This window comes from Ipomoea nil, unplaced genomic scaffold (assembly GCF_001879475.1).
Source record: "Ipomoea nil cultivar Tokyo-kokei standard unplaced genomic scaffold, Asagao_1.1 scaffold0188, whole genome shotgun sequence".
NCBI classification, from domain to species: Eukaryota; Viridiplantae; Streptophyta; class Magnoliopsida; order Solanales; family Convolvulaceae; genus Ipomoea; species Ipomoea nil.
Window position 1 is genome coordinate 4,686,683 of NW_017616616.1, and position 16,901 is coordinate 4,703,583.

The 16,901-nt window shown below is 35.1% G+C and overlaps 1 protein-coding gene across 3 annotated transcripts; it reads right to left on the reverse strand.

The window, feature by feature from the left end:
* Window positions 1-1,707: 1,707 nt before the first annotated feature.
* LOC109185706 (histone-lysine N-methyltransferase ATX3) lies at window positions 1,708-9,506 on the reverse strand. 3 transcript variants are annotated; one of them, XM_019335665.1, is made up of 24 exons: window positions 9,118-9,495; window positions 7,902-9,008; window positions 7,625-7,680; window positions 7,344-7,542; window positions 6,992-7,120; window positions 6,802-6,870; window positions 6,643-6,711; window positions 6,440-6,531; window positions 6,236-6,340; window positions 5,872-6,007; window positions 5,613-5,676; window positions 5,416-5,515; window positions 5,190-5,314; window positions 4,963-5,108; window positions 4,541-4,645; window positions 4,366-4,430; window positions 3,834-4,053; window positions 3,541-3,627; window positions 3,387-3,446; window positions 3,190-3,279; window positions 2,962-3,048; window positions 2,589-2,663; window positions 2,272-2,372; window positions 1,708-2,124 (listed from the first exon to the last, which is right to left on the reverse strand). In XM_019335665.1, the coding sequence occupies exons 2-24, from the start codon at window positions 8,808-8,810 to the stop codon at window positions 2,034-2,036; spliced, it is 3,180 nt and encodes a 1,059-aa protein (XP_019191210.1). In that variant the 5' UTR covers window positions 8,811-9,008; window positions 9,118-9,495; the 3' UTR covers window positions 1,708-2,033. The 3 variants fall into 3 exon arrangements, with proteins under 3 accessions (XP_019191210.1, XP_019191204.1, XP_019191214.1); XM_019335659.1 differs by having other exon boundaries at window positions 7,902-9,495; XM_019335669.1 differs by lacking the exons at window positions 1,708-2,124; window positions 2,272-2,372; window positions 2,589-2,663; window positions 2,962-3,048 and having other exon boundaries at window positions 3,543-3,627; window positions 7,902-9,506.
* Between the last annotated feature and the right edge of the window lie 7,395 nt (window positions 9,507-16,901).

The window sequence follows — 16,901 nt, forward strand, 5'->3', positions numbered from 1 at the left end:
AAATTCTTTAGAGATTCTTGGGTAAAAGTGTTTATGAACCTATGTGCCTGAGCTCTCAGTTTCTTTAATATATTATTATTTGGGTTTAATACTTGTGTTGCAATCGTGATAATATTGTTTGATGCTTGTAATTAATGGCCATAGTTACTAGCTTCATAGCCATGTTTGTGTCACCAATGGGAGTTGGGGCATAAATTAGGGCACACACGATTGCACCTAATGGTTGGTCATTGGGAAAGGGGAACTTATTAGGGGAAGTTTATTCTAGATTGTTGCCAATCGGGAGATGGTAGTAATTAGGAATAATTGAATGCTGATCTTTGATCTTATTATTGGGTGTTTAAGCCATGGGAGTGGAAATTCACTAGGAATAGAGATTACGGGAGTAATTCGATTCCACTTTGCATTCCCACACAAATCTTAATTCCAAACTAAATATTGCTAACGATAATTGGCACTAGGTGATTAAATACTTGAATCCCATGAATCTCAACTTCTCTCTAATTGTTTTCAAAATCCTGAACCTCTGTTTTATTTTATTTATTTTATGCCAATCAATCATCTAAATAATTGTTAGGATTAGCTCTAATGAATAAGTTAGTAACTAGTGCTTGATACAACCACTTCCCTGTGGATCGATAACTCGTACTCCGAGAATTATTTGTTTGCAAATATACTACGCATCAGTGACTCAACTGAACATGAACCATAGAGGCTAGACCGGTGCTCACTGCGCACAAGAAGCCCCCCTCACTTTGAGAGGTTGCTCCCATACTGACGCTGGTGAGACTCGATCCCTGGTCATCCTGATTGTTAATTGTTAATTGTAATGGGCGTGTGCTGAAGCCTAGTAATTTTATCCGCCGTACGTGTACAATACATTTTGCCAAAATCATCGATATATCATGTGTCATAATGTCACATAACAATGTCTAACATTATAAAATTTATATTCCTTTTATTTATTTTTTTTTTAACAAGCAAAGTAATTAAGCTATTACAAACAAAAAAGATCCTAAATCACTTTTATATTATCAGTTAATGAATATTGTCTCAAGGGAATCCATCACATAAATGCCACTCTTGCAAAGGGATTAAAGGGGGTGTTTAGTAAATGACGGTTAATTGATTGAGTTAGTGAATTTGACTAGTTTATAACATTAGCTGATTGTAAAAAAAAGTATTTAATAAATTATTTGTTAGCTGATAACTTATTTGGAATAATAAATTATTACAAAAAACTAATTAATTAAGTTTAATCAAGTCAAACAATTAATAGTTGGTCAAATAAGTTAAAATTGATTAATAGGTTACCTATTTTACCAAACATGACCTAGTCATTCCAAAAAAATGTTATTTTTGAAAAAACAAAAAGCCAAAACAAACAAACAACGGAATAGGTGTTGTAAGGCAAAAAAAAAAAAAAAAAAAAAAAAAAAAAAAAAAAAAAAAAAAAAAAAAAAACTAATTTTAAATTTTTAATAGTCTTGCATTTTCACAAGCATTGCAAAACAAAATTACTTTATTTCTAATCGAGTAAAACCAACATTTGGATTGAAATGATGTAAATGGATTATAATTACAATGATGTTAATAGACTAAATTATACACATGTTAATACACTAAATTATAATTACAATGATGTTAAAATAGACTAAATTATACACATGTTAATACACTAAATTATAATTACAATGATGTTAATAGACTAAATTATAATTACAATGATGTAAATGGATTGAAATTATAATCTCAGTATCAGCAGCATTCCCATGATCAATTACAATGTAAAGTTTTCACTACATCGCAAGTTGAATTAAATAGACACTATGCACCTATTCCAAAAAGAATACAAATTCCAGCCAAACAGCACATGAATTTGTTACCGCTCAACTCAACTATGACAATTCCAATCTGCTGTGCTATACTATAGAAATATAAGATACGGGTATAGCAAAATTGAATCCACAAAACTGTATGGGGAAGAATTGAACAGCTTTGTATCCTCAAAAGAATCCTGTACATTTGTTGACCTAGTTCATAAATTTCCGGCAGTTGGGAGCACCACATAGGCATGGGACTTTTCGATCATCACGCTCATCGGGATCAAACAAGTAATTGTACCTGTCACACAAAGAATTAGGCATATGCTAGTATGAAGAGAATTCAAAAACCAGGTTATTAGACCAAAGTTGGCATTGGCATTGACCATAAATGTGCGCATAGACAGAGACATATACACACATAAACAGAGACAGAGAGCTGTCATACGTTAACTCATCACCGGCTGAAACATTAGTCTTAGCTATAAGAACTATTCGGCTCTCCTCTTCACCCAGACTAATTATCCTTGCATAGCAATTGGGCATGCACTGCATTAAAGATCAATAATTTTTATCAGGTAAATGAATACAATGCCACACATCAAACAAACACAACCTTCTAAATACACTCTGATGCATGCATTATTCAGTCCCTTCAGCATTTACATATTTATATTTATAAATAAATAAATCACTAACAAGACAGACAATTTTCAAAACTTAAATATTCTCTACCCCTCTTTTGACAACAATAAGAGAGCTTACTGAATGATTGATTAGGCGTGCAATGTTTCCTTTATTGGTGGCATCAATGACAACTTCATCACTAATTTTAAAAAGCTGCATTAGACAAATCAAAGTATTTGAGTGAGAAACTAAAGCAAATGAAATCCTTGCAAAAAGTAAACACCAAATATAGAAATGATATTTTTGACATAAATCCAAGGCAGCAAACTTATTTCAGATAGTGGCCAAGTTTCAGATTTAGAATTTGTTTAGCTTATTCATTTGACAGCTAAACTGGACAGTCTGGTGTCAGACAAATCCCCAGCTTAAGAGTACAACGTATATCTAAAATTCATTTTGCATTTGCAGTCATAACCGTATGGATAGAGAAATACATGAAAATTTAACTCACATAACAATCTTTGCCTTCAAGTTGGTACCTCGCCTCCCTCAGATCAGCAACCTTGCCCCTCACCTTCTCTCCACGATATTCAAAGACCTAAGACCACAACTGAAAAAATTAGTTCATGGGAGGGGGGAATCAAAAGTGGTTGCTCTAGAAAAGGATAATCCAATAAAAAAGGAATAGTAAAGTTTGATTGCACAAGAATTACAATTCAAAATACATAAACATACATACCATTTCTCCTTCTTGAATGTTTCTCCGTGCAAAAACACCCCATCCATGTATTCCAGATTTACCAAAACATACCCGAAGGTTTTCAGACTTCTGCATTACTTAATTAAGTGACAAATAGTTTAATAATAACCAGCAAATTATGAAGTTATTTTTGCCTGCGACAAAAGTAATTATGACTAATGAAGAGAAGTATTTGCCTGTAGATGGATAAGGCGCTCTTTGAATGTTGAAAAACTCTTCACATCTGCTACTTCCTCCTAAAAGATAGATAGTGATGTTAGTTCAATTCCCTTACTCCCTTGGATAGGTTAACAGGAATGGAAAAACAAATGGACAAAATATTTCCATTACAGTGTGTGAACTTAAATATTCTATCCGATCCAATGAATGATGCCTTGGCCCCATAAGTTGATGAAATACTGCCTCTTGTCCATCTCTCTAGCAAAAATAAAACTATGGAGATAAGAAAAAAAAAAAAAAAAAAAAAAAAAAAAACTAAAAAAGTAAAATGAATTTAAAAACAAAAAAGGGGGTCTGTGGACAGGATTGCAGGAAGAAGTAAAACGGCAAAAAAATCCCCCCAAAAGGCACATAAAATCCTGCATGGAAATTACAAACGAAGAAGCAAATCAAGAGTGCAATACCTTCTTCCAGGACCTCTTGAAGATACGACATCTTGCAGCAGAAAAAGGATCAAATTCAGTGATCCCATTATCTGATGCATCTGGGAGTTCAAGACACTTAGATGAAATGAGCCTTGAACCACTTGGGCAATGTTCTTTACTCTGTTTCTGCAGCAAGTTTCCATTGGAGAACACCCCAAAGGGGGTCCGCATTACCACAACATTGTCTGCATTTGGGGTCCTGCCATATAACAATATGCCATAAGAATTAATATTAGATCAGGATGAAAATCAGAGTTCAGATTTTTTACCCTTTTAGTATACGTATTTTACATAGTAGTAAAATTCACCTCCTAGGCATGTAAAATGTTTGGTAACATCAATGGAAACAAAATGAAAACTACTGCAATTTAAATTTTATGACACTAATTATTCCCTTACTTGAAAGAAAAAATAAAATAAAGTACTTCTAAATGCTAACTGAAAAACACAAAATCCTAATGGAGTAAGAACAAAATATAGGATGAAAGAGGTGATGAGGCATAATGCACACCTATGCAAGGCACAATATGATACCCATTTGCTTAACTGCACTCCATTCCCTTCAGAGCACTTCAACTGAGATTCAGAATTGGGTCAATTTAAGTAATCATTCCCACAAAAAAGGAAAGCAAAGTAATTCCCACAGAACTTTAATATAGGGTAAAGAAAAAAAATATCCAGCTTACTTCCACATGGTATCCAGCTCTTAGAGCACACATTGCATGAAAAGAAGTAGCACACTTGCAGCATTGTGTACAGGCACCATGAACTTGTTCACAAATTGTGCATGCCTGCAAATTTGTACATAGAAGAGCATGTTGATGGTCAACATTGAGCACTTCAACTAGCAGTTAATAATTTTAGTTACATTTGCAGACAAAGAAACTTAGAAACCACTGAGGAACTAAGTCACACAGTCAACCTCAATACCATACTTGATACTCCAATCCCCTACCTCAAAAGAAAGGACAATTCTAATCCCTCACAACACTGGGCTTCTTAAGTCTTAAGTTGGTTCTCATGGAAACACAATATAACAACTTAAGAGATTGCAACATATTAATATTTTACAAAAAGCAAGGATAAATAAAAATAAGAAAAGATCTACCTTAACAAAGGAATCTGGAGGAATCCTAAGAATGCCAGTCGCAGGCTCCATTTTCTTAACATCTAAGAAAGCAACCTCAGGCCGAAACCAAGCACATGTAACATGAACCCATAAGGTGTCAATATCAGTTGGCTTCAGTGCACCCCCTACAAAGACAACATTCAGTGAACACTACATTTGAAAACCAAGATTTGATCAACAAACTATTGAAAACATAAACTACTAACCTTTTATAGGGCAAAGGCAACATTCCCTTTCAATTTCAGGGGTTTCACATGCTCGGCAAACCCATGAAGCAAAATCTTCAATGTCAGTTGCACCATAGCATTCTTGATGAACAGCTATTTGACACCTGGAAAAAAAAAAAAAAAAAAAAAGGTGATGCCATAACTGAACAGAGAAATCTACCTCTACTCTAACTCCAGATTATTAATAAGACAGATATTTGGATACCTGTTGCAAATAATTATCTTGTTGTAATCCCAATCTTCAACCCATCTACAAATAGCACAACGCTCTGAAGTCCATTTTGCATTAACAGGTTTATACTTCTCTGTCATAGAGAAAAGGCAAGAATCTTAGTATTTTATAAAGTCATAGAGGAAGAGATTAGGAAACCCAATATAGTTGCGTCAGAGAAACACTACTACCTTGCAGAAAAGCAAACAACTGCTGAAGATCTAACTTCAGAGCAGCAACACTATGATCCATAATCTGCAATATCAGGAGTAACAGATTGCAAAATAAGTGTCGAGTCCATTTTATTTATGCTAACAAAAAATGAGCCTGAGGCCACAAGTCATTTCAAAGACTATCATCATTGAGAGAATATAATGAGATAATGGTTGCAAGAAAGCATAAGAAAAGCAGAGAAGGCAATGGTTTAAAACTTCAAAATCTGGCACACACCCATTTTTCGAGAGTTATCATTGAACCCTTCACTTTGACACTAAGCTTCCATTTCTTTGCCCTGGATCCTGTATGTCGTTCCCATTCATTAAGTGTTTGTTTCCTTGTCCCGCAAGAAGCACACTTGCACTGAACTCTGATATAATAAGGAATAAAAACAATTTAATATTCCTCTTAATCAGAATTCAAAGAGCTACTTAGCACACCTCAACCAGAGGATAATTGAAACAAAACAAAAAAATACTCAGGCATAAGACAAGATAAACAACAGTCAATTTCATTCAAGATCACAATCAGTAACCTTTATAGACTAAGAAATTTATAGGAAGTTTTCTTTTTTCCTTGATTCAATTTAAGAACTTACAAATGAAGATTTGGGTAATAAATTCCTTCAACACCCATGCAGACAACTTCAACCTTTTCAGGCATTGCAGTTTGTTTGTTGTTTTCCATAGCCCTGCTTGAAAGGCTGCCAGAAATTTTCAGTGAGGAAGTTACAAGTCAAAAAGTAAACTAATGTTGAGGCCAAATAAAAGTGCAGTAGCATATGTCATGTAAATCAAGGTACCTGGCTTTTTGTTCCCTTGGTCGTAAATCCACAGAAATATGACTAGATTTTACTTTGCATTCAGGGCAGAAATACTCAGAGCTTGACAGATCCTATAAAAAGGCAAAATAACTTCACTAAGTCTACCATTTCATGCACTTGCATACGAGTATGAACAAAAGAGGAAATAACAATTCAAAGAATACATATGAAAATGTACAGACCTCAAAACCATTGCCGGAAATACCAGTGCACTCGGCATGCATCCAAATATTACAACCATCACAACAGACCTAATAGACCATATTGCCAAACAGAAATATAAGGGTGGCAGATTAAAAATAATACGGAGTAATAATAATAATAATATGAAGACACCTCACCCAGTCCCCACCATCAGAGTGATGCCACACTTTCTTGCAGATTCCACAGTATTGCTTTGATCTTCTCAACTGACATAAGAAAAATAATTTTAAAATGCAAAAAAAAAAAAAAAAAAAAAAAAAAAAAAAAAAGATAGATGTCACAACCAAAAATGTTTAAGGTAATAAGATATTTGGTGGTAAAATTTACCTTAATACAGTGTGCACAAAGAAATTGGGTTTGAGCATTTTTCTCTTTCACTTTCTTAATTGACCGGCATGGAATAATTAAACCACAACTGTCACAAGATCGAGTTTCTTTCTTCTTATAGTATGCATCCTGCAGATAAAAGGTTGCACGTGAAGCATTACTTTTGGAACATTTTAAGAAAGAAATTACCAATAATTTTGCAAAAAAAAAGGATAGTATACTAGAGAGTAGGTTCATGCTTTCAAGATGTTTAGCATTCTTACAACTCATAGTTCAACATTTTTACATAGATTACACCACTTCTCCAAATCCATTTTAATACTAACTACATAAGATAAATTCCAAATCTTGCCTGGCCAGATAAACAGCATTCAAGCTCAAGATTCGATCCTGTGTCCTCTGCAGTTTCTGCTTGGTTTACAAATGAAGGTGTCTCTTGCCAGTTTTCAGAATCCTTATTTAGGTAACCCTGGTCAGCTAAAACTGCTTCTTCAATTGCTTCCCGAAAATCAGCTGGCCTGCTGCCAAACAACTTTGTCTGTCCCTGAAATCTGTGGAAAGAAAGCATTGATGATCAAATTAACAAGACTTAACAAAAATCAGTAGATAGGCAACGTTAAAACTTATACTCACCTCTCCATGTACTCTTGAAAAGGAAAGATCATTCCAGCTTTGATCCATCCATAATCCTACATAAAACAACAGCCTTAAATATATTACCTTACTCAAGCACATTGTTTATAAATGTAGACAATTTATCACAACCCATTTTATCTCCATGAGACATGAGTGCAGTTAAGGAGGTATAGAAGCATTGGAAAAGTTACTATTCAAATTTAAAATATATATATATATATATATATATATATATATATATATATATATATATATATATATATATATATATTACCCTTTGTCGATTTCTGGAGTACCCATAGAACATCACACAAATTGCATCAGCAACACAAGCTCTAAGAACAGATTCAGGTGCTTGCCATCGTGGATCAATAACAATGGCAGGCCAAGCAGGGTACTTCTTTCCACATTTTGCCCAGACTATATCACCCATAACAAAGTTGCCCGGCTCATAGTAATCCTTCTTCTCAGCCTTCCCTTTTGTGTATTTCTCAGACCTCACAAAACCACTCTTCACTTTTGGTTGAGACTCAATAAATGATGAAACACCACCTCCACTAATGGATGTCAAAGAACTTTTTGAACTTGAATACAATATACTATCACAATCCACTTGTCCTGTATAACCAAACTCTCCTTCCTCGGCTTTCACAAGATTATCAATAGACTTTGTGTTATGCAAGTTGTCAAAGCTAAACTGACTATCTAAACTTTGCTTCTTATACAAATGCAAGTCAGAACATGACCCTTTCCGTTCTGATATCTTCTTGTTACATGTAGAATCGCCATTGCTAAAACAAAGCTCAGATTCATCAGTGCCAGTTCGCTCTTTCTTCCATGAATGAAGAACAGAGTCATTGAATTTAGAAGGAAGCACCTGAAGACGACCTCGCGAAGACTTGAACGGCGGAGCATTATGCACTTGCAAACCTTTCTTCATGCCTCTTAACGGTTGAATTGGATCAGGAATCCCCATATTTGATTCTGCTTCACCATCATTGCTCGAAACCCCTCTGCACCTAGAATCTGCTAAACAGGTGCTGCAATCCTCCAATTCATTTATTGGAACGGCGCTAAGCTCATCGGTTCTCAATCTCTTGGGCGAAAACTTCTCATCATTTTCCGCCACAATGCACCGTTTCAGCTTCGGCATTTCGAATTTCGTAATCCGTTTCACAACCATATCCTTCTACTATGAAAATAAACCCACATATCTGTATATGCACGGAGTAAATTTCATAAATTATCAACTATTGTTCATAAACCGAAACCAAAACCCTAACTTTCGACCAAAACGAAAAATCAAACACGGAGATTTCTCCAGTTGAGCCCCGAATAGCTAATCAAACAACCAAATCCACTCCAATTCTGCGCCAAAACCCTAACATCAGAATTTCGAAGCAGCGATGCACCAAGAATCAGTAAAAACAGAAAAAATAAAAAATAAAAATCTGATTAGTCGTCGAATTTCAGATAAAAAGTTAACATACACTCAAAACAATATTCTGAATCTTCGACGATAATTGACGAAAAACCGATACTTCTCCGGGAGAAGACGATAAAGCCAAGAAAGCGAAAAATTCGAAAGCTGCGATTGAAGTTTGTTGAAACGACGAAGATGACAGATCGATGGTATGCACTATGGCTTCCGGGTTTGGATATAATTTTCTGTATGTAAACGAGCGTGTAAGGGATACTTCAATTTTGTATATTTATATTTTGTGTGTTTTTTTTTAGAATTTAAAAACTATATAAAATATTTGCGTACTAAAAATTGGAAGTGAACTGGGGAGGTTTGGCTCCAAGATTGCTGCGAAATTCGAAATGAAAATGAAAATTGAGAGGGGACTCGCGGGAGGCGAGAAAAAAAAAATTGTTGGAGGCTTGGTGGGAAACATAGGTAGTATGGACCAGTCTGTGATACGCTGGGTAATGATTGGATGAGACTTGTGTCAACCTCAAGTTGTGCATTGTAGGTGAAGTTTTCGTGGCTGTTCGTGCGTTACAACTTACGAGGACTAAATTTGGTCCGACATTGGTAAGGTTAGATAACTTTAATTTGGGAATTAGTATATAGACTCCCATTTTTATTCTCAACTTTTACTCTCTTTCATAAATTCTTGATGCAGACACTTTTTATGAGATTCACATGATAAAAATATTATATTCTTAATTGTTATATCAAAGAGTAAAAGTGAGGGAATAGAGTATAACGTCTTTAATTTACGAAAAAATTTATAATTGTTGTTCAGTGTGCTCTCTTTATAAGTTATAAATTAGTTTGGTGATGCACTTCATTTAAATTTATTTGATGTGTATCTTAACGAGATTGAGATGAAAATTATTCTTAATTGAATTGTTTGTTGGTTGTATATAAGGAAGATTGGACAAATATTATAACGGGCAAGGAATAAATCATTTTGTAGGTGAAAAGTAGCTAGGATAGCACGAAATGAAGACATACGGGCACATCATGTCGAATGATGGAAACGGAGCAAATGAGAAGCTGGAGGATGTTCACAATCACATTCACAACTATGAGCAGCATGTGCAACTCTTTAAATTTCGGGCTCACACTAATACTCACGTCGTGTCAGCATGAGGTCGGAAATCATAATACTGTTTATAGTTTTTACAGTCAACTTGACACCTATGAAGTGCTAGATTAACTCGTAGAAGTTTGAAGCACGGCAACCTCAAACATCGGCGATTTGAGCTTGGATCTCATAGGCGTGAGGTTTGGAAAGTTGCACATTTAGCCCGGTGGTCAAGGTGGACCTCACGCCGTGCGTTCATAAATATTTTTAATTTGTTATTTTGATGCATTTGAGGAGTATAAATAAGTCTAGACCGCGTGATGTAATTAAATTTCTTGAGATAATGGCAAATTATGCCGTGCATCCGTATGCACCATGCATGGTGCATACGGATGCAAAAACGACGTCGTTTTAATAAAACGCGCGTCTCCCCTTAAAAAAAAAATCATGTTCGATTCCCAGCAACAACATATGAACTAAAATTCCATAATCGATGAACTATAATTCCATAATCTAATCTATGAACTAAAAATTTCAGAATGAATGAACTAAAATTCCATAATCTATAAACTAAAATTTCATAATCGATGAACTACAATTCCATAATCGATGAACTATAATTCCATAATCAATGAACTATAATTCCATAATCTATGAACTAAAATTCCAGAATGAATGAACAATATAATGTTGTTGCTGGGAATCGAATCTGAATTTTTTTTAAAAGGGAGACGCGCGTTTTTTAATAAAACGACGTCGTTTTGACATCTATATACCATGCATGGTGCATACGGATGCACAGCATAACGATTGGATGAATGACTCACAATTCCATCCTAACAGCGTGGGCCAGTTAAATTTATTGGACTACTACTAGATCAAAATTATCCAAAAAAAAAAAATGGGCTAACAACAGATTGACCTTGGATTGGGTGGGCGATGATGCAATGGGGGCCTTTTTAGAAGTAAGGGTGATGAAGGCTTAAGTGGAGCACCACAAGCCCGCAAATTATGTTGTGGACTCGTGTCCACAATGCATGGACACGAGTCTAAAAAGATGTCGTTTTTAAGGAAAACGTGGCATTTTAGTTAAAAAAAAAAAAAAGAAATTGATTTTGCCTCGCCGTTAACGACGTTAAAGGCGTTATTCGTTTGTTGAGTTATGAATATACAGTCATGGAATTATGAATGTACAATTATGGAATTATGAATGTAAGTTATGGAATTATGAACACAGGGCTATGACATTATGAACTTACAATTATGAACATATAGTGATAAAATTATGAGCATAGAGCTCTAAAATTGTGAACATAGAGCTTCGAAAATTATGAATGTACAGTTATAGAATTATGAATGTACATTTAGGGAATTATGAATGTACAGTTATAGAATTATGAATGTACAGTTATGGAATTATGAATGTACAGTTATGAAATTATGAACACAGAGCTCTAACATTATGAACTTACAATATGAACATATAGTGATAAAATTATAAACACAGAGCTCTAAAATTGTGAACATAGAGCTTCGAAAATTATGAATATACAGTTACGGAATTATGAATGCACAGTTATTGAAGTATGAATGTACAGTTATAGAATTATGAACACAGAGCTCTGACATTATGAACATATAGTGCTAAAATTATGAGCATATACTCCTATAACGAAGCGGTATGAAATTACAAAAAGAAAAAAAGAAAAAAAGTGGAAGATAACGGTGCCACTAACGGCACCGTTACCGTGTCCACAATACATGCTGGAAACGGGTCCATAGCATAACGATTGCCACAAGCCACCAGTTTCTTCCATCCAAAGCCCATAACCCAGTCCCCTTTCAGCGGCAAATTATATCATGCACCGCGCATCAAAACAACGTCGTTTTGTTTAATGAAAAGAAACGACATTTGTTTTTCGCTGTTTCGCAAAAAGTAACTCTGCTATTCAGTTTCATTTTGTATACATTGCAGTTTCGGTTCAACACAACTAAAGTTTCATTTCGATATAACTACAGTTTCATTCGATATTTATAGACTCAAATATGTGAAAATGTAATTTTATTTTATTTTATATAGATTATAGTTTATTAAAACATATCTACATGATCATTTTGATATAATTACAGCTTCATTGTACAATATATACTCAAATATGCAAAATGTTATTCAGTTTCATTTTATATACACTGCAGTTTCATTTTACCACAACTACAGTATCATTTTAATATAACTGTAGTTTTATTTGATAATATAAAAATAATACGTTAGGCACTGTCGGTTTAGATATATTGTAGTGTCAATTGGTAATTAACATATATAAAATGCGCGCTCCATTAAAACTAATGGCACGCCATTTCTTTACTTAAAGAAACTACGTTGTTTTGACCGCGGTGCACATGCACCGTGGTCCACGATATATAGACTGCCTTTCGGCTGCAATATAAATCACATATTGAGTGAGATAGAATATGATTGGTGTCAAATTGTCAATTGAGGAGTTGATACAATTAAAAAAATTCCCACTCCCATAACATTGCTGCTCCCATTTCTCAAATCTTCAACTTGGATTGGCCAAACTGTCAATTAATTTTTTCTGTTTCCCACCACAAAGGCACTAAACAAAACCAACAAAACAGGCATGGATGTACTACATATCTAATTAGTTTTGGACTTAATTGGTTGTGTCGGACAACCACATTGTTTCATACAACCAATCACATAATTTGGTACTATTATATTCATAAGTCAAAATACGATAGAGTATGGGGTCCATTTTATTGTGAAAGTCTTGACCTAATGGAGTGTCTATTTTTATTGCTAAGGAAGAATGAAGCACGGAGCCAAATAAACTAAAAAAGTGCTGCCATTGGGTATCAAATCTACAACCTCTATAAAGGAACACACACCCTAACCCACCAAGCCACTACTTATCATGTGTTTAGAAAACAGAAAGCTCCATTTATGCACGAGAAATGTGCTGGAAGCAAAGTAGTGGGTGAACATGTGTGGCCAAGCACATGATTCACTAAATCTCCCCTGGTCTAATGGCCTGTGATCCTAACCTTAACCCCATACATACATTAGGGTTCTATACCTAGCAGCAATATTAATATTTATAGTCCACTATTTGGGCTATAGCTTAGCAAAAAAACTACTGTTTTCATACCCCGTACTATTATCTTGTTTATTTGTGTGCTTTTGTTATCAATTAACTACTAGCATAATTTATAACCAAAAAAAATAAATCCGTATTTTTTAACTATGATGATTGGATGCACTTTTGTCCATATACATTTGGTTTAAAAGGCAAACCAATTGAATGGGGATTGGATTAAATAATAGGGAGCTAATATTAGAAATAATATAATATATATGTATAATCTGATACCGCCCCACGTACCATTGTACCAATTGCATTCAGTGCCTAATTGCGGCATTAGTGACCATTACCCAGCTTGCTACTTTTGATCATAATAGCTCGTACGTGACCGAAAGGCCTCTTTCTTTATTATTTTTTAAATGATAATTACGTCAAAAGTTCCAAATCAAGTCTAGTAACTTATGGAAGGAAATTATCATATTTTTTCATTCTAACAAAAGATATATTTATTAATTAGACTAAAAGTCCGGTCTACACAAGACACTAATATTGAATATTACGTACTTGTTTTATCAAACTACATTGTTAAGTGGCAAGTCTTAATTTCTCAATCATATAATGCAGCATATCAATTGTGTGGTGCATGTTATATTTTATCTGCAAGCCATCATTTTCATAGTAAAGAAAAAATAAAAGCATGTAGTATTATTGTTCATTTTATCCGTTATTTTCAAAAGTTTTAATATTATGTGGTATAAAAATACAAAAATTTCTTTTTTTTTTTTTAATAAATGCATACATAAAAATTAGCTGTCTTTGTTAATAATATTGCGTGAATATATACATAAGAACAAGAATTCAAAAGGATAAGATTTCATCCTTGTCAACATATGCATCCTGTTTATTGCAATATATATATATGATCAAATGCGACAACCTCCCTATATGTGATTACGCGGACAAATCCATACATTAGATAATAATAAGCTCAAATCAACGATTATTAAAAATCAATGAAAAGGGAAAAAAATGTGGTGTTATTTTTGTATTTTTTGCATCAAGTATATTTATGTGATACATTACGTGCTGGTATGTGGTGCGCTAAGTGTTGGTCTGTGCTGCACTTAGTAGTGCATGGTATGTGGTGCACTAATGTATGGTCTGTATATGGTGCATGACCAAGTGTATGAACGTGCAATGTGTTCGCCACGTGCACATGTAATAGGGTCTTATTATGGTGTAACAGCTTCCCAATTGCGATCGTGCGAACATATCTGAACTATTGGATAAGCTCAGATCAACGATTACAACGCACACACATGGCAAACACAGTGCAAGTGCATACACTTGGTCGTGCACCACATACTATACCATCCCTTAGTGTACCACAAGCCAACACTTAGTGCACCGCACACATCACTTAGCGGACCACAAACTAGCATTAAGGGGAGATGAATAATACTGGATGTAGGGAATTTCGATTGGATTATAAAAAACCCACCCCGTGGTGCGGAACCAATGCTCTAACTGAAAATAAAAAGTGAAATAGCTCATAGTGCACGAGATTTGGTGTCGAGCACAAATTTGAGGGAAGCAAGCTAAAATTCGATGGGCATTAGGGCATATTTAATCGGGTAGTACTCCATAAAACCGGAGACAGATCAAGAGAGGGGGTGAATAGAAGAGTCATGTGGGATTTGAGAGAGTCCAAGTGAAGCCCGATCCAATTACCCCTATGACATTCTTATATTTCCTAGGCTCCGTCGGGCGTTATAAATCGTTATGCCCCTTAAGATGCTATAAAGGTTTTAGAGCTCGAAAATGGTTAGTAGCGGCGGGTAATTTTTTACAGCTTCGCTACTCAAAAATTTGTGCCAACCACTTGATAAGGTCAAGGGTTGAATTTGAGGTGAAGGCCCATAAGTGGTCAGGGAAACATCTGAGCTCGGCCTAGGCAGGGGTAAAGGAGTGACGATGGGTGCGTTTATTGTGACCTGTGTCCTCACCAACTGTTTCCCTGGTGACATCAGCTTCAGTAGGGTGGGGTGAAGTTACATTGACCCCATAAAATTCTTCAATTTCCATAATATATAGTTGAATCTTATGTACCTACAGTGCACAACTCGACTTCGATATATACCATCATCGACATAACATTCGATTGAAATGTTTTGGTTGTTCGAGCTTGACATGTTACCTCACTTGTGAGAAATGACCGTGAAGACATTTTAGTGAGTGACAACAGAAAATCGACCTAAATCTATAATAAAATAGATAAATAGAGGGGATAAAGAAGTGAAGATTACCGATTACTGAATGCTCTGCAAGGAACGAGTCTGATTAAAATGATTGGGAGTGATAATGGTATGCTTGGGTTGCTCTTAAGAGGTTGAAGATGGGAGGTGGGGTGATTTGGCCCACCATCAAATTGTATTTATAAGATTGCACAAGGCAGGAATTTTGAAAGTTTCAATTCGATCGAATTCCCCAGATAAACCCGATGGTTGACACGCGTCAGATGACGTCAGGTCAACAAGGACCTTTAAGGTTGCCTACGATGACGTTCTGGCATGGGATTTGTGAGTTGTCCTGGCGCTCGACGGGATGGAGTAATGTTGATTAACCCCGCGTGATGAGGTATGGTCATCATCGACTCGAGGCATAAGGGGGCTAGTTGATAGGAAATATAATCTTGTTATACCGTACTTTTGCTTAGGAATCGTCCTCATCGTCATTTTTTTAAATCACATTTAGGAGTGAACCCGCAAGTTCCCGAGCCCGCTTGTGGTCGGGAATGTTATCATATTACTCGTTGAGCTTGATTGCAGGTAAGCAAATCGTTCTCGAGACGAACCTGTCGAGCATAATAATTTTAATGGATCATTAAGCTTAAAATATGCCTAACCTGACTACATGGACATACGTCATATCATGTACCTGTGACATGTTAGCTTTAGTTACACAGGTGTTAGGTGTAGAACCACCGCCCGTTCACCCAACATACTCATGACACGTGGTGAACATGTCGAAAACTTGAAACTTGTGTCCCATTTTTTCGTCTATATAAGTCACATTAAATACAGTTAGGATGGACTTTTGACAAAGAGAGTAAATACATGAAGATCGGAACCTCATGATCATAGCTTGATTAATTGTATACCATATCCGTTATTATTTTAAGAAGTATAGAGATTGAAACTTACCAACCATGTTTTTTCGCTCCCACCATTAACATTTTGTCTGGCTCTGCTCATGTCTAGCGGGATGATGGCTATGCCATCGTGTTGGGGAAGCATGTAATTAAATCAAACTCATTATATATATATCTAAAATCGTAATTTCATATTAACAAGCTATTAGAGATAGGCTTGTAAAGGGTGGTGTTAGGGTTGTATTATTCTAGTCAGCCATTCACTTTGAATTTTCTGCTTGAGATATTTAATTGATCATTATTAGACAAGTTTTTAGTTAAGTAATGTGATTTTATAATCTTATGACATGTAAAATATAATAATTTGTTTGATCGGTGAATAGTTATATATATATGTTGGGTAATAAGGTTGAAAAATCCCAAAAATAATAATTGTACAAAAAAATTAATATTATATGGGAAAATAGAAAATCTGGGAAGGA

Coding starts and splice junctions, on each gene's coding strand:
- LOC109185706 (XM_019335665.1), bottom strand. CDS start 8,810: ATGGTTGTGAAACGGATTACGAAATTCGAAATGCCGAAGCTGAAACGG. Junction 4,646..4,962: donor CTCCAGATTCCTTTGTTAAG/GTAGATCTTTTC, acceptor ACAAATTTGCAG/GCATGCACAATTTGTGAACA. Junction 3,049..3,189: donor ACATTCAAGAAGGAGAAATG/GTATGTATGTTT, acceptor TTGTGGTCTTAG/GTCTTTGAATATCGTGGAGA.